Genomic DNA, 24,101 nt, shown 5'->3' with positions numbered 1-24,101 from the left:
TATAAGACAACATAAGGAGATTAAGGGGATACAAATTGGAAAGGAAGAAGTCAAGCTCTCACTATTTGCAGATGACATGATAGTATACATGAGTGACCCCAAAAATTCAACCAAGGAACTGATACAGCTAATAAAAACCTTCAGCAACATAGCAGGATACAAGATCAACTCAAAAAATCAGTATCCCTCCTATATACAATAGACAAAGAGGCTGAGAAGGAAATCAGAGATACATCACCCTTTACAATAGCCACAAATGATATAAAATACCTTGGGGGTTATGCTAACTAAGCATGTGAAGGACCTATATGACAAGAACTTTAAGTCCCTGAAAAAAGAAATTGAAGAAGATGTCAGAAAATGGAAAGACCTCCCATGCTCATGGATAGGCAGGATTAACATAGTAAAAATGGCAATCTTACCAAAAGCAATCTACAGATTCAATGCAATCCCCATCAAATTACCAAAACAATTTTTCACAGATCTGCAAAGAATACTCAACTTCATACGGAAAAACAAAAAACCCAGGATAGCCAAAAGAATCCTGTACAATAAAACAACCTCTGGAGGCATCACAATCCCCAACCTCAAGCTCTACTATAGGGCTACCATAATAAAAACAGCTTGGTACTGGCATAAAAACCGACATGTGGACCAATGGAATCTAATTGGAGACCCTGACATTAACCCGCACACCTATGAACATACAATTTTTGACAAAGAAGCCAAAAATGTACAATGGAAAAAAGAAAGCATCTTCAACAAATGGTGCTGGCATAACTGGATGTCAATGTGTAGAAGGTTGCAAATAGATCCATATCCGTCACCGTGCACAAAACTTAAGTCCAAGTGGATCAAAGGCCTCAACATAAATCCAGTTACTCAGTACCTGATAGAAGAGAAAGTAGGAAGCACTCTTGAATGCATTGGCACTGGAGATCACTTTCTAAATATAACACCAGTAGCACAGACACTGAGAGAAACAATCAATCAATGGGACCTGTTGAAACTGAGAAGCCTTTGTAGAGCAAAGGACACGGTCAACAAGACAAAGGGACAGCCTACAGAATGGGAAAAGGTCTTCACCAACCCCACATCTGACAGAGGGCTGATACCCAGAATATATAAAGAACTCAAGAAATTAGACATCAACATGCGCAACAGTCCAATTAAGAAATGGGCTATAGAACTAAACAGAGAATTCTCAACAGAGGAAGTTCAAATGGCTGAAAGACATTTAAGGAATTGCTCAACATCCCTAATTATCCAGGAAATGCAAATCAAAACAACTCTGAGATACCACCTTACACCTGTCAGAATGGCTAAGATCAAAAACACAGAAGACAGCTTATGCTGGAGAGGATGTGGAGCAAGGGGAACTCTCCTCCACTGCTGGTGGGAATGCAAGCTTGTACAGCCACTTTGGAAATCAATATGGCGCTTCCTTAGAAAATTGGGAATCCATCTCCCCCAAGACCCAGCTGTAGCTCTCTTGGGCATATACCCAAGGAATGCTCAATCATACCACAAGGGCATTTGCTCAGCTATGTTCATGTCAGCATTGTTTGTAATAGCCAGAACCTGGAAACAACCTAGATGCCCTTCAACTGAAGAATGGATAAAGAAAATATGGTACATATACACAAAGGAGTACTACTCAGCAGAGAAAAACAATGATATCATGAGGTTTGCAGGCAAATGGATGGATCTAGAAAAAATCATCCTGAGTGAGGTAACCCAGACTCAGAAGGACAAACATGGTATGTACTCACTCATAGGAGGATACTAGATGTAAAACAAAGATGACTAGACTGCTACACAACTCCAGGGAGGCTACCTAGAAAACGGGACCCTAGGAAAGACACAGGGATCACCCAATGACAGAGAAATGGATGAGATCTACATGAACAACCTGGACGAGAGTGGGAGAAATGAAGGGCAAGGTATGAGGGAAGGGAGGCTTGGGGGAGCAGGAGATCCTAGCTGGATCAGGAACAGAAAGGGAGAACAAGGAATGGTAGAACATGATGGAGGAGGACCACATGAGAACAGGAGTGGGCAGAGTGCTGGAGAGGTCCCCTGAGGTCCACAGTGATGCATCCTCTGTAGACTGCTGGCAGTGGTGGAGAGAAAGCCTGATCTGACCTAGTCTGGTGATCAGATGGCCAAACACCCTGACAGTCAGGCTGGAACTCTCATCCAGTGACTGATGGAAGTGGATGCAGAGATCCTTGGCCAGGCCCCAGGTGGAGCTACATGTGTCATGTGTCCAGTTGTCGAGAAGGAGGAGGGGCTGTGGGAGCGTGAATGGTAGAGCCCAGGATTGGAAAACGCACGGGGACGAAAGGCCAGACGAACAGAAGCACATGAATTGTGAACCAAAGGCTGTGGAGCCCCCAGGTGGATCAGGCAGTGAGACAGTTGAGTGGCTTGGACTGTTTGGGAGGCACCCAGGCTGTGGGACCTGGACCTGTCCTTAGTGCATGAGCTGGCTGTTTGGAACCTTGGACTTACATAGGGACACTTTGCTCAGTCTGGAAGGAGGGGACTGGACCTGCCTGCCTGGACTGAATCCACCAGGTTTAAATGAATCCCCAGGGGAGTCTTGGCCCTGGAGGACATGGGAATGGAGGGGAGGGGCTGGGGCAGGAGGGGGAAGGACAGGGGAACCCATGGCTGATGTGTAAAATTAAAACACAAGTATAATAAATAAAAAAGGAGAAAAAAATTATGTTCTGACAACCATGTTTTTTGGTTAGATTTATACAAGGTTATTACTCAGGTAACCAACTCTATACAAATAAACATGGAAGCTTCACATACCAAATAAACAGAAACAAGAAACCCAATGCCAAGCACATCTTCAACTGTATTTAACATCACAGACTACTTAATGTTATCTCAGCATATTCACTCTATTCTCCATATAGGCCTACTCTTTCCTTAAATTCAATTAAAACCTAAAGGTCAACCTAGCTTCAAATTCAAACTAAATACAGAACGGTATTTTACCCATTTTTAAATTCCCATTTGGGCTCCAACATGCTGACATCAGTAAGAAAGATACATCAATAATCTCCCTAAGATGGAAAATTCTTCTTTTCTTTTTTTTTTTATTTTTTTTTTAGTTTTTTGGTTTTTCAAGACAGGGTTTCTCGGTGTAGCTTTGCACCTGTCCTGGAACTCACTTTGTAGCCCAGGCTGGCCTCGAACTCACAAAGATCTGCCTGCCTCTGCCTCCCGAGTGCTGGGATTAAAGGCGTGTGCCACCACCACCCGTCCTATTTTCTTTTTCTAACATAAGCCATATCAAGACCCAAATGGACACAGACCCAAAATATGGCTGCTTTAGTGTATCAGAATGGAGAAAACGATCCATGCTTTTTTCTGAATGTTTCTCTAAAAATAACATAGTTTCACAGAATAAAAATAAGGCGAGCGCTTCATGCAGAGTCTACAAATGATTCCTGAATACAGCGAGGATACTTTCATCATACACTCAAGGGCATTCAGCTTCTAGGTGGCCTTCCTTCTTCCAACCCTACACATTAGCACATAGATTAATAAAGAGCTGGGCTAGGGATATATATGGCTCAGGGGTAAAATACTTGCCTGGCATGCTCATGGCCCTAGTTTGAATCCCTAGTACCCCTTAAAATAAAAAGCACAGAGACAGTGATAAATAATTCTGAGTAACCAGATAGACTATGACACATAAAGTTCTGTAACTAAGAATAGTCTATTCCAAATGTTCAGTGCTCATACTTAAACACCCAAACTCACCTAACTTCTAAGCTAAACTACATTAAAGAACTATTAAACCTAATGACGCTAACCTTTCAATATATATAAACAAAAAAGACAAGGAGGTAAATCTACCCTAGCTAATAGAGCTGCTAAATTCAAGACTGGGGGGGGGGGGGAAGAATCACAAACAAAGGCTCACTTTTCATTCAATAGAGAAGAAAAACAATTTTCCTTGGAAAGTTAAGAAACACCATTCTGTCAGTATGGAGAATATCAAATTAGCCACTAGGAGGAAAAAAGCACTGGGCACTGACACCAAGTTCAGTGTCTTTAAAGTGTTTCCTGTTGTGTTAACACACCAACTCTAACAAAGATTTGAGTTTAAACCAATACAATCTTATCATAAAATAGTTAATGCCTTTCCTCTACACTATACCCATATCTTAAACCTTTTATTTATTTACTTATTGTGCTGAGCTGAAAGCTCCAAAATACCATACTTTCTACTCCCATTTTCCCTTCAAACTAATCTGGTAAGAACTTTCTAGCTATCAGCCTAACAGTCATCTCTTAGGACACAAGCCTTTGCCTAGAGCCAAACTGATCAGAACAGTTCTCAAATGCACTATCAGCAGCCAACAAGTCCTCGGAGTCTGTTACAACAAGGTTTGACTTGTAGAGGAGAGGGCACATCTCAATCTTATACCCACTTAAGTGAATGTGAAACCGCCCAAGCATCAGTCCTGATGATGTCCCCTTGGCCTAGCAGTTTACCACCATAGACACTCAATGCAGTCTGCTACGATACAAACCTTTAAGGAATCCATAAAATGTTCGAAGCTTATAGACTCCCACTCATTGTTCAGATATGGAGGCTACAATGACTAAACATTTATTTCCTAACTTCTGTGGAACAGAAATAGTTTGGTATTATGGGCATTCTCCAACATTCAAATTTATTCATTTCAAAACTGAAGGGGCAAAAAAATGAGGAATCATTTATAAACTAATTAACAAAAAAAAAAAAATCTAGAAATTAAATTGTACCATAAAGCCTTTTGTAGAAATTCTAGAAAGATTCTCTCAAGTAACCTGGTTTTATATGAGACCAACAGGAAGGTTCTCTAGGGAAATCTACACAGTAAGAGCTCTCATATCCAAATCTGTAGAGAAACAAAAGTCCCCTCCCCCTACAAAAGCAACGCATGAATTTTGGAAGATTAGCATTCACTGTGAACTCCTTGGAGGAAGGCCAAGGTCTGTCCTGGATACTTCCAACAAATCAGAGTATGCATTCATCACTAGCTGGAAAGCAGCCACCTCCTTCACAAACTGAGAAGGAAAAACCCATCTAGAAAGCACTAAACCCCCAGATCACGGCTCAACAAATAGCGTTCTCAAACAGCTTTATGGTTTGCAGAGGGCTCATCACAAGCAATATCATGTTACCCTCACTTTCTCTATATAAAATTCAGGTTTGGGCCAGTGAGATGGCTCAGTGGGTAAAGGTGATTGCCACCCAATGATGCACCCTGACCACCTGAGTTCGATCACACATCAGAAAACAATACTCTCTCTCTCATTCACACACACACACACACACACACACACACACACACACAGAGAGAGAGAGAGAGAGAGAGAGAGAGAGAGAGAGAGATGCACTACTTTTAAAAAGTAGATTGGAGGGTTGGGGATTTAGCTCAGTGGTAGAGCGCTTGCCTAGCAAGCTCAATGCCCTGGGTTCGATCCTCAGCTTAAAAAAAAAAAAAAAAAGTAGATTGGAAAGGTTCAGTAATCTTGCAAAATGGCAACACCAAAGTACAACTCTAAAACTCTAACCTGTACTCTCAATCTCATACTCTTTAGAATATGCAGTAAGATTTAAGAAGGTGTGGGGGTGCCTGGATCAGCATCATGCACAGTGCATGAATAAACTCTTGATTCAACTGAGCACATGCTCTTATTTTATTAACACACACATGCCATTTCAGTTTAAGTGCCCTAAATGAGAAAAACAAAACCTTTCTTCTGACTGTGAATTTAAGTTTGTTATTATAACCAAGAATAGGCAATTTGGCCTTAAGAGGCCTCAGTTTGCAACCTGGCTCATGAGAAGAGGGAATTGGAGCCTTATCTACAGCTGTAACATGCTACTTAGATGGCATAAAACTGCAGAGAATCTGAGAGTCAGATGTTGAGCACTGAGCTCAGCTGTCCACTAGAAGACTGTAGTGGCCTGGGATGAAGAGGGTCACAGAAGAGGGCAGTAGGAACTGTAGTAAGATCAGTAGAGTTGGCAAACCCAAAGTACAACGAAGTCCATGAACTTAAGCATTACTGTGCAACCTATAGCCAAAGGTCTCAAGTGTCATTAACTTTATGCTATGCACAAACTTTCAAACTTTCTCCTGCTTTTCCAGATGCTCTGTCTTTATGTAGACAGTATATAATTGTACAAAACATTTCTAGCTAGTACAGACCAACTTAAAACTGAAAGACAAATAGTAAAATAGAATAAACAGATGCAAAATAAAATCCTGAATATACAAAGACTGTGAAAATCAATAAAACACAAAAACCTGTAAGACAAAACAAACAAACAAACCCAACCCACTCACAGGGAAATATAAATAACCAATAGACAGACAATATGCTCACTCACTGACAATCCTACAAATGCAAATGAGATGTGATTTTTTTCACTTATGTGACTGTCAAAGATAAAAATGGTGTTCAATTTTACTACAGAATTTTCCAATCTATGAACACAGAACGGCTTTCCATTTACTTGTCTTCTTTATTTTTTGTTTTTTTGTAGCAGTATTTTGTGATTTTTCAGGCTTTAAGCTTTTCTTTTCCTTGGTTAAACTTATTTCTAAATATTGAAATCCTTTTATGGTATTATAAATGAATTTTTTCTTAATTTCCTTCTTAATTTGTTCATAGCTAGTGTGTAAAAATGCTAGTATTCTATGTGTTGATCTTATATTCTGGAGCTTCACCAAATTCATTTACTAATTTTAATTTTTGGTGTATAGTCACTAGGATTTTTCCATATCTAAGGCATGTTATCAATGTTCAAGGACATTTTCCCTTCCTTTCCAATTTGGATGACTGTTCTTTCTCAAAGTGGCTGGAATTCCATGTCAATATTGAAGTGGTGAAACTGAAAAAAAAAAAAAATGGTGTTCAAAATTCATGCCAGACAATATGAAGAAATAAATATTCCACAGGCGGGTATAGTTTAGTGGTGTATGGTTACCTTGCAAGTATGAGGAGGCACTGGCTTCAATCCCCAGCAAGGGAGGAGAGAAAGGAGAGCAGAGAACAGGGAGAAAAGACAAGAAATTCTATTCTCTTGACCAGAAGCTTTCCCCTACTGGGCCTTTATTGCCACTTTACCATAAGCTCTACAGGGTTAGAACACATAGATGGAGCTAAAAATCCTTTGGAAGAAGAATTTTGAGTTGCCCCATGTGTTAGATATGCATATTTCTTCTTCAAGCACTGAAGGACACTTCTACCTCTCAATGCCAAGCTCTCTCCGTGACTTCTGGTATCACTGCTCTAGACTGACCATATTTGTTTGTTAACAACCGCTACCAACTATCCCAGGCCTAGTCTCTCAGATGACATCTGCTCCCAGTAAAAAACAGCTAGAACTTAATCTGTACATTGCCCAGTTTCCATTTCTGCCCAGACAGTGTTAGCCATAACATGTAGTAAGTTTTGTGATAATCGAATTTTATGAGCTATCACATCAAAATGATTGATCTTCACACTCAGAAATGCTCACTACGTAATGTCAAACAGAGCTTGTGATTCCATCTCAACACCAGAAAGGCCCTCCTGATATGTTCTTATAACCTGAAGGAATATTATATAAAGTACAAGCAAACCTATACTTATCTCTAGGGAAAAACATACATTAAAGTATGACCACCTTACTTTACAATAGTAATCTGATGTCCCCTTAACTTTAGCCAGAATGCATCCTCTTGATTAGTTTTATACAAGCTTATACCTTAAGGCATTCTGCACCTGGTAAATTGTCAATGAAATGAAAGAAATAGAAATTCTCAATTATGACATGTGGGTTATCTTTTACTATCTGTAATTGCTCTTTGTGGGGAGGGAGGGTAATATAATTTTAGTGCCAATGAATTTTCAAAGTCCAGCATATGCCATTACAGCAAAAAAAAAAATTTCTTTACAAAAGTATTTTGAGTTGAAAGCTTTCAGTTTTGGAAATCTCTTATCTGTCTAAAAGCAGAGCAATCCCCCCTTCTCCCACCAAAAGAACTCAATTACCAACAATCTCCTTAATGAGGCCGATTTTTACCACCAGAAGTGAATCTCTACACCACACAAACAAGACACCACCACAAGTCTTTGATATCTTCCCTATATTTTAAGAGCCCATTTATCATTCCACAAAAATAACAAATGACTTTCCCCAAAGTGCCCCTTCCCCACTTACTCCTTACCATTAAATTGGTAGTAAGCCTCAAATTCTACCCATGACTTTGTTCCACATATTTCTGTGACAATCTAATTTGCAGCCCAAGGCCTGAACCTAAGAAGGTACAGGAAATGTTTCTCCTCCCTGACAAGTTCACCATAAACTCACTTTATTGACTAGTTGAGAACCATTCTAAATTATGCAGTGCAGTCTAAGCAATTATATGATTAACATTCATACTTCCTCATTAAGTCATCTTGTTAAAGCTCTTAACATATTCTTCTTAGAATATTCGAGTTTTATCTTTCTAAGTATAAGAGTGCAAATAATTAGCTTCTCCTTTCCACATCTGATGAATTACAATGTAATTGCTAAGTATTAGGAACACTACTCACTTTTTACAGTTTAAAAGTGCTCTCAAGAACAATCAAGCTAAAGCACACAGTGACAAGATAGAGAAAGTTGCTATCTATTAAACACTGAGAAATGGGGGCTTCTGAAATGAAGTTAAAATACACACACACACTCACACACACACACAAAATCACTCTTTACAGAATGGCACTGCCTCTCAGTGGAATTCACTACTTTAGAACTAATAAGACGATGATAATAAAATGAAATGACAAATTATTCCAACTACACACAAGGATAGCCACCTTCTATGAAGGTGACAAAAAATATGCTAAAAGGACAAGCCCATCCTCTGGGGTACAAGGTCCTAGGCTTCCACCCTTGGCATTTAATTCTGGCATTAACCTCAACCAGCTGACCTTTCATGGGTCAGAGAACACAGGATGTCACATGCCTACTGCCATTCTGAAAAATCACAAAGACCCATGGCAGACTTGACTTCCAAATACCAACTTGCTGTATCCAAATAAAATCATCTTGTCAAACTATACAACTACTTGACAAGCTTATCAATGACTTCTGTAGCTGTCCCTGGTTAAAATCTTTGTTTGACGGTGGGTAGTTCACTGGCTACCAAACAACCAAATCAACTATTCAGCCCCATCCTATTACAGTGACAGCAACTAAAAGCCCTTTCTCACTTCCTCCAACTTGGAACATCTTTGCGAATGTGTATTCTGGTGCTCCCAAGAGTATACTTCCAGTCTTAGAACACAGTAAATGTCTAGTAGTGGGTAAATGAATAAAACAAGGAACACACTAATGGAATGAACTCTGGCTGTTGCCTAAATAGATCAACCTTCATCAACTCCACATCTCCTTTCACCTCTCCATCTTCCCCTCCAGTCCCTGTAGTTAAAGCAGTACTATACTATCACTACACATGCTCCTCATTTCACAGCTGCTGCTGCTGTAGTACAATGCAATAACTTACTGTGTTTATTTTTGTACAAGGAAGACATAACTGTTTTACACCTTGTTTTTTTCCCCTCAGTCATCTGATCTGTTTCCAGTTAAACTGGAGAGAAATGATGGCAGAAGGAAAGACTATTTATAGTCAAAGCATTGCCTAAATAAAAACCCATATAATGCCAAAGTCATCTTCAACGTTTACACTAGAATGGTACAAGACAGAATTTCAACATCTATGCTTGTATCTTCATTATCACGTTACTAATTCATTATTGCCATTAATACATTATTTGTTGATTCCTATGAGCTACCAAATCCCCAACTTCTCCTAAGCACAACAGTACCTGCTCTAAGCACTGAATACAAACAGCACTCTTCTGTTGTTGAGACCTTTAGGGGTATGAAAAATTCTCCAGCATGCCTGTAAAACTAAGACCCAGGGACTAGAAAGGCCATGGAGAAAAGGCACCATGCAGAGCAATATCTAAGTGGCACAACTTTCCTATGGCACAATCTGTGTATTAAAATTCATTTAAAATAGACTTACTTTTTTTTTTTTTAAAGGCAGGGTCTCACTTTATAGCCTAGGCTTGCCTTCAACTCACAGAGATCTACCTATTTCTACTTTGTGAGTACTGGGATGAAAGGTATACACCAACATACCTGAAACGATTATCTTTTGACATACCAAGTCCATAGGTAAACCAGAGCTGTAGTTTAAAAACCTATGTCTTGCCAGGCAGTGGTGGCATACGCCTTTGATTCCAGCACTCAGGAGGCAGAGGCAGGTAGATCTCTGTGAGTTTGAGGCCAGCCTGATCTACAGAGTGAACTCCAGGAAAGGCTCCAAAACTACACAGAGAAACCCTGTCTCAAAACAAACAAACAAACAAAAACACAACCTAGATCTCCCCTAAAACTTTTGTTGAAATTTAATTTCCAATGCACCAGCATTAAGAAACTGGCTAGTGCTTAGGTGATTAACAATATAGATGGGATTAATAACCTTAGAAAAATGACAGAGTAAGTATACCCTTTCTATCTTTTCTGCCTTTTGGGGATGCTTTGATTAAAAAAAAAAAAGCATAATCCATAGAGCAGGCCCTGACCAGGAAGTGTCCAAGAGACTCTCCAAACATTACAAACTATTGCTATTGCCATTGGTTGCTCCTAGAGGTGGAAGGTAAGTTCCTATTACTGGAGACATCATGTATTTCTGACACAGGACCCAGAGGCTCCTGGGCTGGAACTGACCTGAATGCTTCTTCCCTGAGAACTAGGACCAGAAGTCACCATGAAAGTGTCCAAAGGAGCAAAGCAACAGTTCTGCCCAGCTATGACACTATGAATGACATCAACAACCAATATGGCGTGATGACCCTTCAGGGTCACAGTGCCACTCGCCCCTTGGCAATAACCAGTCGCGCAGTCAAGATTCTAAATGGTCTCAGCAAATAAGAAACACAGAGCCAGATACGCAGTTAAAGCCTAAGAGATCAGAGCACTAGCGAAGCCCAAGACTACCACTAGCTTACCAGTCACTTCCCCTGACTCTTCCCCTGAGAGAGAGACCTTCTCCTGTGTGACCTGTCTTTTTATTGTCTTCCTGTTCTACCTTCTCATTTGGCTGTAAACCCAACCACATGACTTCCTCATCACTGCCTGTCTACACAGACCTCCAGGTCCCTATGGTTGGTACTGGAATTAAAGATTCGGGTCACCACGCTTGGCTGTATCCTTGAACACACAGAGAGACTCTGCCTGCCAGATGACGGATTAAGGGCATGTGCCACCACCACTGGACTTCTGCTAAATGGCTTGCTTTTAGCTCTGATCCCCAGGCAACTTTATTTACTAACATACAAATAAAAATCACATTTCAGCACAAATAAAATACCACCATACAATAGCTCTCTAATTGGACTTAAGACTTGTTCAACAAGAGTGAAATCATGCTTGGTACCAGAAGCCTAGCCAACTACTCAGGTCTAGTGAAGTCCTGGATCTTGGAGAAGAACCTACAACCATCACTTTACTCAAGCAGCATAATCTCTAACCACATCCTAAATCTGTATCCTTATACTCACAGGTAAGTGTAATGTTCACCCCTCATCAAGGAAACTTCTTTGTGTAATGTTGAAGACCATTACAGAAAATTACAACCAACCAAGATGCAGTTGTGGAGCCCAGTCCCAAGGGATAGATCAATAAAACAAGTCCCACATCTAGGCTCAGGGATCCTTGCAGAAGAGGGGGCAGAAAGACTCTAAGAACCAGGGGATCAGAAAGTTTGCTGTGAGACTGTGTCTCCTAATAATGTCAAAAACTACACCCATACAATCTCACCAACATGAGCCCAACAAGGGCAACAAGAGATATGCCAAAATGGATGCGGAAGGGTGAGGGTTGATCCTAAGGCCTGAGCCCTGCATAAAGAACCAAGGAATGCTGAAAGTGGAAGGAAATAGTCTTTCCCAGGGAAGAGTACACTAACTGGTTACCCAATTCCAAATGGTCAGCCCTGAAAACATATTTAGACTAACATTATACTGTCTGAGAAGGTTATACTAGGAATATATAAGTATATACATATATACATGCAACAACAATTAATGGAAAAGAAGCCATGAATTTGAAAGAGAGTAAGGAAGGGTGTGTGGGAGGGTTTGGAGCAAGGAACGGGATGGGGAAATGATGTAATTATAGTATAATCCCTACTAAGAAATTAAAAAAGAAAGGCAAGGCAAAGGATCAGTGCTTCTAACTCAAATAAGGCCACTACACAACTGCCATCACTGACTCCTATTTGCTGACTTTGGTGAGATTTTTTTTTTTGTTTGTTTTTGTTTTTGTTTTTTGAGACAGGGTTTCTCTGTGAAGCTTTGCGCCTGTCCTGGAACTCACTTGGTAGCTCAGGCTGGCCTCGAACTCACAGAGATCCACCTGGCTCTGCCTCCCAAGTGCTGGGATTAAACGTGTGCGTCACCACCGCCTGGCGACTTTGGTGAATTATAAAAGGTACCCTGAGCAAGCCTTTGCTCAAAGCAAACTAAAAATCACTGACAAGCCGGGTGGTGGTGGCATACACCTTTACTCCCAGCACTGGGGAGGCAGAGCCAGGTGGATCTCTGTGAGTTCAAGGCCAGCCTGGTTTACAGAGCAACTTCCAGGAAAGGCGCAAAACTACACAGAGAAACCCTGTCTCGAAAAAAAAAAAAAAAAAAAAAAAAAAAAAATCACTGACAACATGGCCTTGCAATGAAGTTTCTAAAGCTTCAGTTTTAGCCAGGCAAGGTTAAGATGTGAAGAACTCCCTTTGACCAAAGAGAAAAATGATATATATGCATATCTGTATAAAATGTATTTATATTATACCTTATATATTATATATTATAGTTACTTTTATTTTTATTATTTATTATTTCCATATATTATATTGTTAGAACTTAGACACTACACATTAGCCAATATCATACGATAGATTTGTTAATACATGAGCATTTTTACTAAGCTCCAAGTGAAATAGAACCTGATGGCTATATTACTACTTTGAAGAATAGCACACAATTATGCAGCACAAAGTTAATATGGTAATTATAGTCTGGGTAAATTTGGCATTCAGAATAAAATTAGGAACAGTAAAGAAACTATATACACAAAAGCTCATTTTGCTTATAGGTACACATAAGGGATACTGTGCTGAAGGTAAAATTTAATTATTTTCCTTGGGAAAACTAAAAAAGAAAACAGAATAGTAGCTGACCAATCGTGTTGTGTACTTAATGACCTTCATCAACTCTGCATTAACAGTTCTTAGTCCTAGAATAGATTTTCTTATGAATTAGTATTTCATGCAATCACAAACATATTTTGCTTCACAACAAAAGAACTGTAGGGGCTGGAGAGAGGGCTCAGCAGTTGAGAGTGCCAGCTACCCTTGCAGAGGTCTAGATTTGATCCCCAGCACTCACATGGCAGCTCACAACTGTCCTTAATCCAGGTCCAGGGAACCCGATGGCTTCTTGTGGCTTCTGCAGGCACCAGGAATGCAAATGGTATACAAAAACACACATGCAAACAAAACACCCATATATATAAAATAAAATTTAAATTAAAAATAATAAAAGAATTATGATCAAGTCTTGGGGAGAGGATTACAGGTAAACACACTTATTTTTAAATGAATTTATAAACCTGAGTCTTTTATTATTGTATTTTTCTTTTTCATATATTTAATTTCTGCATTAATCTTCTTAGTTCTTCTAATTTTAGTGTTATTTTTTATAATTCAAATATGGGATTAAAATGTTTTTTGAAAAATCTTTAAGAGAAAACTTAAATAGCTCTTCCTAAGCAAAAAAGTCTATATGAAAAAAAAAATTAAGCTTGAAAGGTATGTCAAAATACTAACATTAGTGATTTCTCAGTGGTGGGATTATATGTTTGACTAGAAATGTGAAAAGAATTTAGAATATCACAACTATTTTCTTTCTTAAAATTTGTTTAGATGTATTTTTGGTTTATGTATATGGGTATTTTGCTGGCATCTTTCTTTGTCTGTGTACCACCCATATTCAGTGCCCTCAGAGACCAGAAGAGGGTGTCAGATGCTCTGGAACTGGAGTTACAGGCAGTTGTGGGCCATCTTATGGGTGTTGAAACCAAAGACAGATCCTCTGCAAGAACAACTTCCCTGCTAAGCTATCTCCGGTTCTCCTTACCTTCCTTTTCTCCTTCCCCTTCCATAGTGCTCTACCACTGGACTATATCTCCAAGCTAACACAGTGTTCTAATTCAGGGCTTCTCAACCTCAAATGACCCTTCACAGGGATCGCATATCAGATAGTCTGCATAGAAGATACTTATATTACAACTCTTAACAATTATGAAGTATCAATAAAAACAATTTTATGGTTGGAGCTCACCACAACATGAGGACCACATAAAGGGCCACAGCATTAGGAAAGTTGAGAACCACTATTTTAAATAAATCTCTTCAGAATGTATGGGACATGGTCACCATAATCCTCAGGCCAGATTTTCTCCCTCTCTTATCCTTCAGTTACCTTCACAATCTTTAACTGAACGAATTAACTGTGCACAGCTAAAAGCTTAAATTAGGAAATTCCTAAGAAGACTAAGCTACAAGATAACTGGCAGTTTTGTCTCCTAGTTTTTGGTTTGGTTGATGGTTTTGATTCTTATGTAGCTCAGCTTGCTGGAATTCTCGATTGGAACTTCAAAAGACAACAATGTCCAGCCAGGTGCTGCGACCACACCTGTGACCCAAGCACTGGGAACTTCAAAAGACAATGTCCAGCCAGGTGCTGCAACCACACCTGTGACCCAAGCACTGGGAACTTCAAAAGACAATGTCCAGCCAGGTGCTGTGACCACGCCTGTGACCCAAGCACTGGGAACTCAGGAGGCAGAAGCAAGAAAAACCCAACTGAGGAAAGCCTGAGCTACAAAGCAAGACTGTCTCAAAAGAAAAAAACATGGTAGTGGGAGAGAAAAGAAAAGAAAAAGAACAGGCAAATACTCCTTATTTTCCTTCTAATTCATCCAGGTAACTTAAAAAATGTATGACTAAAATAAATGTCTAAAAAGGGCAACACATTTGAAATATACTACAAATCTGGCTCTAAGTTATGCTTATTTACTGATCAAAAAATAAAGCAAAATATAAATTCATAGAAAACAGGTGGTACGCAAAAAAGTGTCCTTATAAACTGATACATGATTCAGAACCTATCTTCCCATCAAACTAAAGCTATACAGTGGTTATCCCCAGTGTGGCCCACAACACCTATTTAGCAGTTGTGAGATGTGTTTGTTTATGCCACACCGCCCTTTGTGATGGCACTGGTAGTCTAAGGGAAGAACCTGGAAAATGCCAGGGAAACAAGTTCCTCTCCACATACGTTCTCTAGCAGAGAAGCCACCTCAAGGTCTACCATGCTCGGAGGAGCAAACCAAATCCAAATGACCAATGATGAGAGAGAGAGAGAGAGAGCCCTGTCCTCACAGCTCAATACTTAAATACACTGAAAGCCGCCCTCTCTCTGGTGTGCCTACAGCACAGGTCAACTCTCCCTCTGCCCAATCCCGCCTCCTTCCCCCTCTCACTAAAGAAGAGCACTCCACAATAAACCTGCTGCCCATAAATCTCTTTCAAGAGGTTATTTTCCAGGATCTAAGACAAATCACTACCACTATAAACTCCTTGGAACTGTCCTAATATACCCTCTTTAACAGCTATCTTGCTTCATGTTTATGGTCGGGACTATAATCTCATTTTACATATGCAGAAACTAGAGTTAGAGAACTTAAATAACTTGCTCAAGGAAATCTGAGGAACTAATTTAAAATGCAAGGCAAACCCTAACTACATCTACACAGACTTGTTAAGTGACTTAAGGTAGAGTTAGCTCAAAGGTTGCATTCAGAATGAATTGTGTGGTGAACTTTGTTCAGCCACGAAACAGAAATTTATAAAAGTATAACTCAGGCCCACTGAAAATTGGATATACTATGATCAAGGTTTCAAATATTTTTAAAGCTGAAGAAAAAAAAGCAGAGGCCTAATGGAGTCAGAATTTCAGAATGAAACCAGTTGTGATCTACTGCCTGATTGCTCGATTCTAAAAATAATGGCAAATGTTGTCCACCTATAGTCATAATGTTCCAGTATGTGCACACAGATGTTCATTAGGTAGGAAGACCATGGCACTTCCTCACATTAGCTTGTTTTCTCCAATCCTTGCAAAAGGCTTCATAAATTCATACCTAAAAAGTAGGGGCACGATATCCTTTGCATTTTTAGTCAAATGCATAACAGCGACCAGTTCAATTGCCTGGACTCAGCCATAGCAGTTTCCCCAAGCTTCCCCTGGCTAGCAAGCTACTCTATAGAGTAAGGAGTTATTTATACTTATAATGGACAGTTAAGAGATAATGTTACCCTGCTCTGGTATAACTACAATGCCCTACACCTAACCTACAGGACATAAAACCACTCTATAAATTTGAACAACTACTAGTTTTAGCTGGCCATTAAGTTTACATGCAAATATATTAAAAACTGGCTTGATCAGAACAAACCATTTAAAATTTTAATAGCTATGAAACATGCTCAGGCCAGCCTGAGAGCTATACAGCTAAGGCTTTGGCTCATCAACACGTGCTTAATAATTGCTTTGAAATTTTTATAATAATAAGATCTAGTATCACAAGTAAAAACTTGAAATATACTTAGAAATACTAAAGTGGTCCAACTAATGTAATTTTGAAATTTAAAAATAATTAAGTCTTGAGCTGATGAGATGGCCCAGTGGGTAAGAGCATTGAGCACTAAGCCTTACAACTTGAGTTCAATACCTGAAATCTACAAGATGGAAGAAGAGAATCAACTCCAGGAAGTTGTTTTCTGACCTGGACAGGTATGCTATTTGAGCACACATGGAAGTTAAAAAGAAAAGGAAAAAAGTAAGCCTTTGTTGATTCTTAATAGTTCACACATGTCTATTGCCCCTTCCTGTAGAGATTCACATATATATGTGTCATATATATTTTTAATATATGATATTTTTAATAAAAATATAATATACATAAAATTTCAAAAACATTTGCAATTTCTTTATTCATTTTGTGCAGGCCTCAGAATCACATTAATAGTACTGTCTTCAGAAGCACGGGGATGGTTTTTCCAGGTAAGGTGAACCACTCACCAAGGCATCACCCACATTAGAACCAACAACGCGTGCCATAAAACTCAGCTCACTGTTCTTCAATCTGCAGCTTCTGAGACTCTGGTTATGGCAACGTGGGGCCCCATTTCTTCCTTTTTCCGTCTAATAAAACAAAGTTCTTATCAGAAATGCACAGCTTTACACAGGTCTACACAGTATTGCTAAATTTGCCAGTTTACTACTTCTAAAGAATAACAGGAGCATCATAACTGGCTTCGTGTTTTCAAGCTAGGAGGTACCACCTGCCAAATAAAAACTTCCTCAATCACTCTATAAAACACTTAAATCTGTCAGAGTGTGGTAAACCAGTATGGGAAGGAAGGCTTTGTGAGAACCAAGGATGCCCTAACTTGTAACCACCAGCGTAGTCCCTAGTTAATGTGCAGTACTGTTAACACTTCAAATGATTAATAGTGAATAACCAATAGCTACTATTCATCAATCATCTAGTATTTGCAAGAGCTTTACTGACCTTTTCATGATAAGCCTTTAAAAATAACAAGGACCAGGAACTTGATAGTAAAGGCTCACTCTAAGCATCCTGCACAATAACCCTCTAAGGGACCAGCGGAGCTCCCCGACCCCCATCAAGTTTGTACAGGAGGAAACTGAGGGTCAGAAAAACTGGCCTTTCCCCAGCAATCGGAGCTCTAAATGGTTAGGGCAGAGTCGAGAGTATCCACAAAGTCTAAATACTTTCCCCTCTGCCACACTGGTATCAAGAGGTTAGAACTAGAAGCAAGACCAGGCACGGGCGAGCCAAGAGTATTATCAGACATGCACAAACAGGGAAGTCTGCGGCTGGTAATAAATAAATAAAACTTCCTATTTCCAAACTGCAGGGGCACAGCCAGTGGGGCTGTTTCCAACAGCCCGTAGCCTCCTATGGAAGCCCTGTGGAGTTCTTCTGAGTGCTGCGCTCTGTTTAAAGGGAGACCATCTATACAGAGCATGGCTTCAGCAACTGAAAACTGTCTTCCAGGACAGAGGTAGCTATTAACAACTATTCTCATCCACTCACATTAAAATATACACTCTCTTCCCTGCCTGACAGGAAAAAGTTTAAAAACTGTCCAAATGCATGTCAAACACCAGGTCACGAAATCTGTGTCTCCATATCCGAAAATCCTGCCCCCATCTCAGCTATCACCCACATGCCCCTCCCTCGAAAGGATCATTCAGGCGCTCCTAATACTATCAGGCTTCTTTCAGAAAACAAATGTGAAACTATTTATACAGGGGACTTTCTTTTCTTTTCTTTTTTTTCTAAACTCCAGGCTGGGAACGGAAGTCAAGTTCAGATTCTCTTCCTTCCTCAAGCGAGACAGAGAATTAGAAGAACACTCCCCTCATCTCACACACACACACACACACACACACACACACACATACACACACACACGAGACAGAGAGACACACAGGGACAGAGAGACAGCCAGAGAGCAAGCTGGAGGGCGCACACTTCTTGCAGTCAAAATCTCTGGCACTCTCTCCACCTGTGGCCATCAAGGCGACGGGCCTAGATCTGTTGGGAACTGAGGCTTCTCCTCCTTGGAGGCAAAGGCGGGTGGGTCAGGGGTGAGCAGGAAGTTTTCAGTCCGATCCCTCTAACTTGGTCACCTTTCCTCGCCCGCACGCTCGCTGGCTGGCTCGCCCTAGCCCGGGACACTCCGGGACACTCCGGGACTCCGCCCGGCGCAGCAAGACACACCACGGAGGGGAGCAAGCACTAACCGCTCGGCCGCAGAGCCCCGGGCGCCCCTCGGAACCCCGAAGCCCGGCGGCGGGGGACCCCGGAAGCGTCCGGCACGCCGCTCCGCGTGGGGACCGCCAAGGGCCAGCCACGGCGGGGCGGAGGGGCGGGGCGAGCACTTCCTGACTCGCATTGTCCACGCGCCGCCCGCGCCACCCAGGGCCCCGCCACCCTGCCCGCCCGTCGGGGAGGAAGTTGGCGCTCGCCCCGCCGCGACGGTCGTCTTACCGTTCTTGGCGTCTCCCGCCGCTGCAGCCCCCGCAGCGACGGCGGCGTTGGCGGCGCCCGTGCCCGCACCTCCGGGGCCCGCCGCGCCGCCGCTGCCTCCCGCGCCCGGTGACACCGCCCCGCAGCCCGCCGCCGCCGCCGCCGCCCCCCGCCGCCGCCAGGGCCCCTCCGGCCGCCGCGCCTGTCGCACCCGCCGCCGCCGCCGCCAAGGCCCCGGCTCCATTTTCCTGCTCGTCGCCGCTGCTGTTGGCGCGCTTGTTTTTGCGGCCGCCTTTGCTGTTCTTGGGGTTGGGCATCTCCCCGGTCCGATCGAGGGCTGTCCCGGAGGACCCGGCGCCCACCGAGGCTGGGCTCCCCCGCGGCGCCCCCGGGAGAGCGCGGGCCGGCCGCTCTGGCTCAGGCGCCCGCCCCGCCGTGCGGCCCGCGCCGCGCCATCCCGGGCGCCGCGCCCTCTCCCCCGACCACCGGCTTCCTTTCCTGGAGCCGGCGCGGCCACCCGAGGCTCGCAGCCGCGCGGGGCGCAACGGGCCCCGCGAGCGGAGCGGTGCGGAGCGGTGCGGAGCGCGGCGCTCGGGGAGCCTGAGGGAAAAGGCGGGTCTCGGGCTTGTTTTGATTCGGCTGCGCTGACACGCTCCAGGCCCGCCCCCGCCCGTGACGACACTGGGGCTGGAGCCCGGCCCCGCCCACCCGGTGACCTCACGGCGGGGGGCCCGCCCCGCCCCGTGACGTCACGCCCCCGCGCGGAGCCCGCCGCCCGGGTGACGTCATCCGGGCCGCCGGGAAGGTGGGGTGGGGGGAGGGCGGAGTGGAGGGCTGAGCCAAGCTCTCCGCTTTCCCGAGCGTGCTGCCAGCCGTGTCTGAGACGTGCCAGGTAAGAGTGTGGGTGGAGTTGTCAGCTGACCTTCTGACCTTCCTGGCACTGAGGGTTACCGACACGGTCTGGAAAAACAAACAGGTGGCTAGAGCAGGAAAAGGGAAACACGTCGGGTTAGTGGTTGGTCCGGTCGGTGGCTCCCGCGGTTCCGGAGCGAGACAGGCGCAGCGAGTTCCTGGACAGTGCTGTGAGCCGCGCTGCGGCGGGGGGCGTCCTCGGTCTTGGCGTGGAGAGCTCACTGGACGCAGACCTACCCACCGGAGAGACCCCGAGTGTTCTGTCCCCAGCACAGCCAGCCTGGAGGAGCCGGGATGCACACAGTCCACCACCAAGTTGTCTTCAGAGGGAGGCCGGGTTGGGAAGAAGACAGGAGCGGGTGAAGATGTGAGGGCATGGGCATGCCCAGCAGCAGACCGCCAACACAAAACGAACTCAAAACGAACTCAATGGACTCTGGAGGTTCTGGAAATTTGTCAGGGCTTTTCCTTTCCTTTCCTTTTTTTCTTTCTTTCTTTTTTCTTTCTTTTTCTTTTTTTAATCTTACAAGTCCTTTGTGTATATATTATGGCTTCCGATTTTGTTTTTATGGGATTCCTGACTATATGAACGTATGTGTGTGTGTGTGTGTGTGTGTGTGTGTGTGTGTGCATGCATCTATATGTGTTTCTCTTGCTTTTTCGTTGGCCCTTTTTTCTTCTGTTTTATCCTGTTTGTTTTCATTTTATCTCATTTTATTCTATTATTATTTAGATGCTTGTTTCTTTTCTAAGGAGAGACAGAAAGGGTGTGGATTTGGCTGGGAAGGAAAGTGGTGAGGACCTTGGAGGAGTTGGAGGAGGAGCCAGATTAGAATATATTGTATGAAAAGAAATCTATTTTCAATAGAAAGAAATAGATGTGCGGGCACAGTACTGTGGGATGATGGTCTCTCTGTATGCTGTGAATATGTGTTGCTACCATTGGTTAACAAAGAAGTTGTTCTGGCCTATGGTAAGACAGGGTATAGCCAGATGGGAAATCCAGGAGAGACACAGGGAGAAGGAAGGTAGAATCACAGATGCTGAGAGCGCCAGGGGAACAAGATGGAATGGAACACAGGAAGACACAGGAAAAGGCACGAGACACGCGCAATACATAGATTAATAGAAATGGGTTAATTTGAGATGAGTGAGCTAGTTAGTAATAAGCCTGGGCCATAACAGCTTGTAATTAATGTAAGTCTCTGTGTTTACTTGGGACCAAATGACTGCGGGACACAGGAAAACTCCTGGGAAGATTTGATGTGGTGGTCTTTTCTGAAGCTCTGTGCTGCTCTCTTCCATCCTTCAGGTCACAGCTTAAATACCTCATGTTCTTCAGCATGATCTCATGGAGTCATCTCCTCAGAGCACTGCAGTTAATTGTGCTTGTCTGCACCTGATTATGTTGGTATGCGTATGCTTAAGTATTTCTTGTCTGTCTGCCTCACATGAAACTGCCATAGGTAGGGGATTTTGTCTTGTGCACCATAAGAAACAACTGACATAAACTTGTCGAATGTATAGAGTTCTTGATCCATGACTACAGAAGAAAGACTGTTTTAACAATATCCTCTTCCTATAGTGTGATCTTTTTTTGGTTTTTCGAGACAGGGTTTCTCTGTATAGCTTTGCATCTTTCCTAGAACTCACTCTGTAGCCCAGACTGGCCTTGAACTCACAGAGATCTGCCTGCCTCTGCCTCTCGAGTGCTGGGATTAAAGGTGTGTGCCACCACTGCCCGGCCCATAGTGTGATCTTTAATTAACTAAGCTGTGAATCAAGGTACTGTGGCTGTGTTGAGAAGTCTAGAGAAGCAGCTTTCAGCCTGTGGGTTACAACCCTTTTGGGGGGTCAAACGACCCTTTCACAGGAGTTGCCTAAGACCGTCAGAAACACAGATACTTGCATTACAATTCATAACAGTAGCAAAGTTACAGTTATGAAATGCTCCACGAGTACTTACAGGATGTATGTGAGTGTGTGTGTGTGTGTGTGTGTGTGTGTGTGTGAATATGTGACATGAAAACATAAGCACAAACTATTCTCTAGCTGGGGAGATCCCTAAGTTGGTAAAGTGCTTGTTGGACCAGCACGAGAAACTGAATTTGATCTCCAGCATCCATGTCAAAACTGGGCGCACAGACATATATCTATAGTCCCAGAGCTGCAGTGGCAGAAACAGGTGGATCCCTGGAGCTCACTGGCTGGCCAGCCAATCTGTCAGTGAGCTCCGGGTTCAATAAGAGACCCTGCCTCAAAAAATAAGATGGAGAGGAATAAAGGAAGACAGCTGATGTCAATCTCTGGCACACATGTTTCTGTCTATCTATCTATCTATCTATCTGTCTGTCTGTCTGTCTGTCTATCTGTCTGTCTATCTGTCTATCTATCTACATACCTACCTATCATCTATTTTAACTATTATTTAGGCCTTTTAAAAGATTGCTTTCCTTTAACATATAGTGTTTAAGAACTAACAAGTTCCATCATTTGGAGAAACCTCCAACTACAATTGGTGAAGATGAAGTTTTAGGCTAAAGTACAGGAAAATTGAGATAATTAACTTCTTGAATAAGCGCTCTGCTGTGGGGCTGTGTTCATCAGAGTTAGCGTTCACATACCCTGCAGACAGGCATCCACACCAGCTGCTGCCACCTCTACATAACTGAGACTTCAGAACTGGATACTTCCCGGAAGAGATATAGTTGGCTCAAAGCACACAGACACCCGGGCAGTTGCGGTTCTGGCTGTGTGAGCCACCTTCTCCTATAAACTGCAGGAAGATGAAAAAGAGGAAGGAGGAGCTGGGCATTGCCATCTTCAACCTTCACACCTAATTTTAGTCGTAGTCAAATGTGACACAGAGGCTGCAGTTCCGGTTTTATTGCTACACTGGCAAGACACTAAAGTCAAGATGTTCGAAACAATTCAGGTGATATTCCATTTTCTGTGGAATTTCACCAGGATTCCCAGCCTTTTCCCCTTTTCCCAGCATGCCTAGCAGTGGGGGTTGCATCCAGAAGGGAGGAGGAGGAGGCAAATCCCTCCCTTTTGATGCTTTCAGAAAAAGAAACAAAAACTGAAAGCTCCCCAGGTTGCTGTGCTGTATGCATCTCATCTGACATTTTAATCTTTGTCTTCCCTGATCAGCTCAGGTGCTCTGAAATATGCTTCAAAAATCATAATCCCATTCCACGTTTCCTTTCCCCTTGAATATCATGGGCCTTGTCATACAGTTCTCTGCACATAGTTTTAAAAACAGAAATAAATCAAGTCCTTTGAAGATAAGCAGTTTATACCTTTGAGAAAAAGAATGGACAAATCTTCAGGACTAGATTGGAATAAAAGGGCATTGTTCCCATGTTGTAATTTTGTTGGCCTTTTGTGTCTGTCTTTTGAGCTCTTGCCGTTAGCCAAATTTGGGCTAGGGTTAGACTCTAGGAAAGTGTGTTAACTATATTTATAAATAGAACAAGAAATAAGCTGAGTATTAAAAAAAAATAAACAGCTTGGTCCAATAGATTGTAGAGAGACTCAGAATTCTAGAGATCATGAGGTAATGTACACAAAGGTCAAGGTGCTACAATGATCTGCTAAAAGTCACTGAACATGCCTTGAATACTGTATATGATCTGTGTGATCAATGCCTTCTGAAGAAAGCCTCCTCTGTACCTGCAGGTATTTGAAGTACGTCAACTATTGTGATTTGTTTTTAATTAAGATTTGTTTATACTGTTTTTGTGTATGTGTATGTTTTTATGTGTGTGTTGTGTACCTGTGTGAATATATGCTGTGTGTGTGTGTGCATGTGCAGGCCCAAGAGAGCAAGAAGAGAGCATCTGATCCTCTGGAGCTAGAGTTACAGGTGGTGGTGGGTGCTGGGAAATGCACTCTGGTCCTCTGGAAAAGCAGAAGCGCTTTTAACTGCTGAGCCATC

The 24,101-nt window shown here is 42.6% G+C and overlaps 1 protein-coding gene across 1 annotated transcript in view; it reads right to left on the bottom strand.

The window, feature by feature from the left end:
• Positions 1 to 19,882, bottom strand: part of Heca (hdc homolog, cell cycle regulator) — a 47,239-nt gene extending 27,357 nt beyond the window's left edge. The window contains 2 exon segments of the mRNA XM_036168935.1: positions 19,271 to 19,427; positions 19,429 to 19,882. Coding sequence (XP_036024828.1) covers positions 19,271 to 19,427; positions 19,429 to 19,566 — 295 coding nt within the window. The 5' untranslated portion in view covers positions 19,567 to 19,882.
• Positions 19,883 to 24,101: the final 4,219 nt, after the last annotated feature.

The sequence above is a fragment of the Onychomys torridus genome, chromosome 19, assembly GCF_903995425.1.
Source record: "Onychomys torridus chromosome 19, mOncTor1.1, whole genome shotgun sequence".
Taxonomy (NCBI): domain Eukaryota; kingdom Metazoa; phylum Chordata; class Mammalia; order Rodentia; family Cricetidae; genus Onychomys; species Onychomys torridus.
The sequence above is the reverse complement of the archived record's forward strand: the minus strand, read 5'-3'. Positions and strand labels throughout refer to the sequence as shown.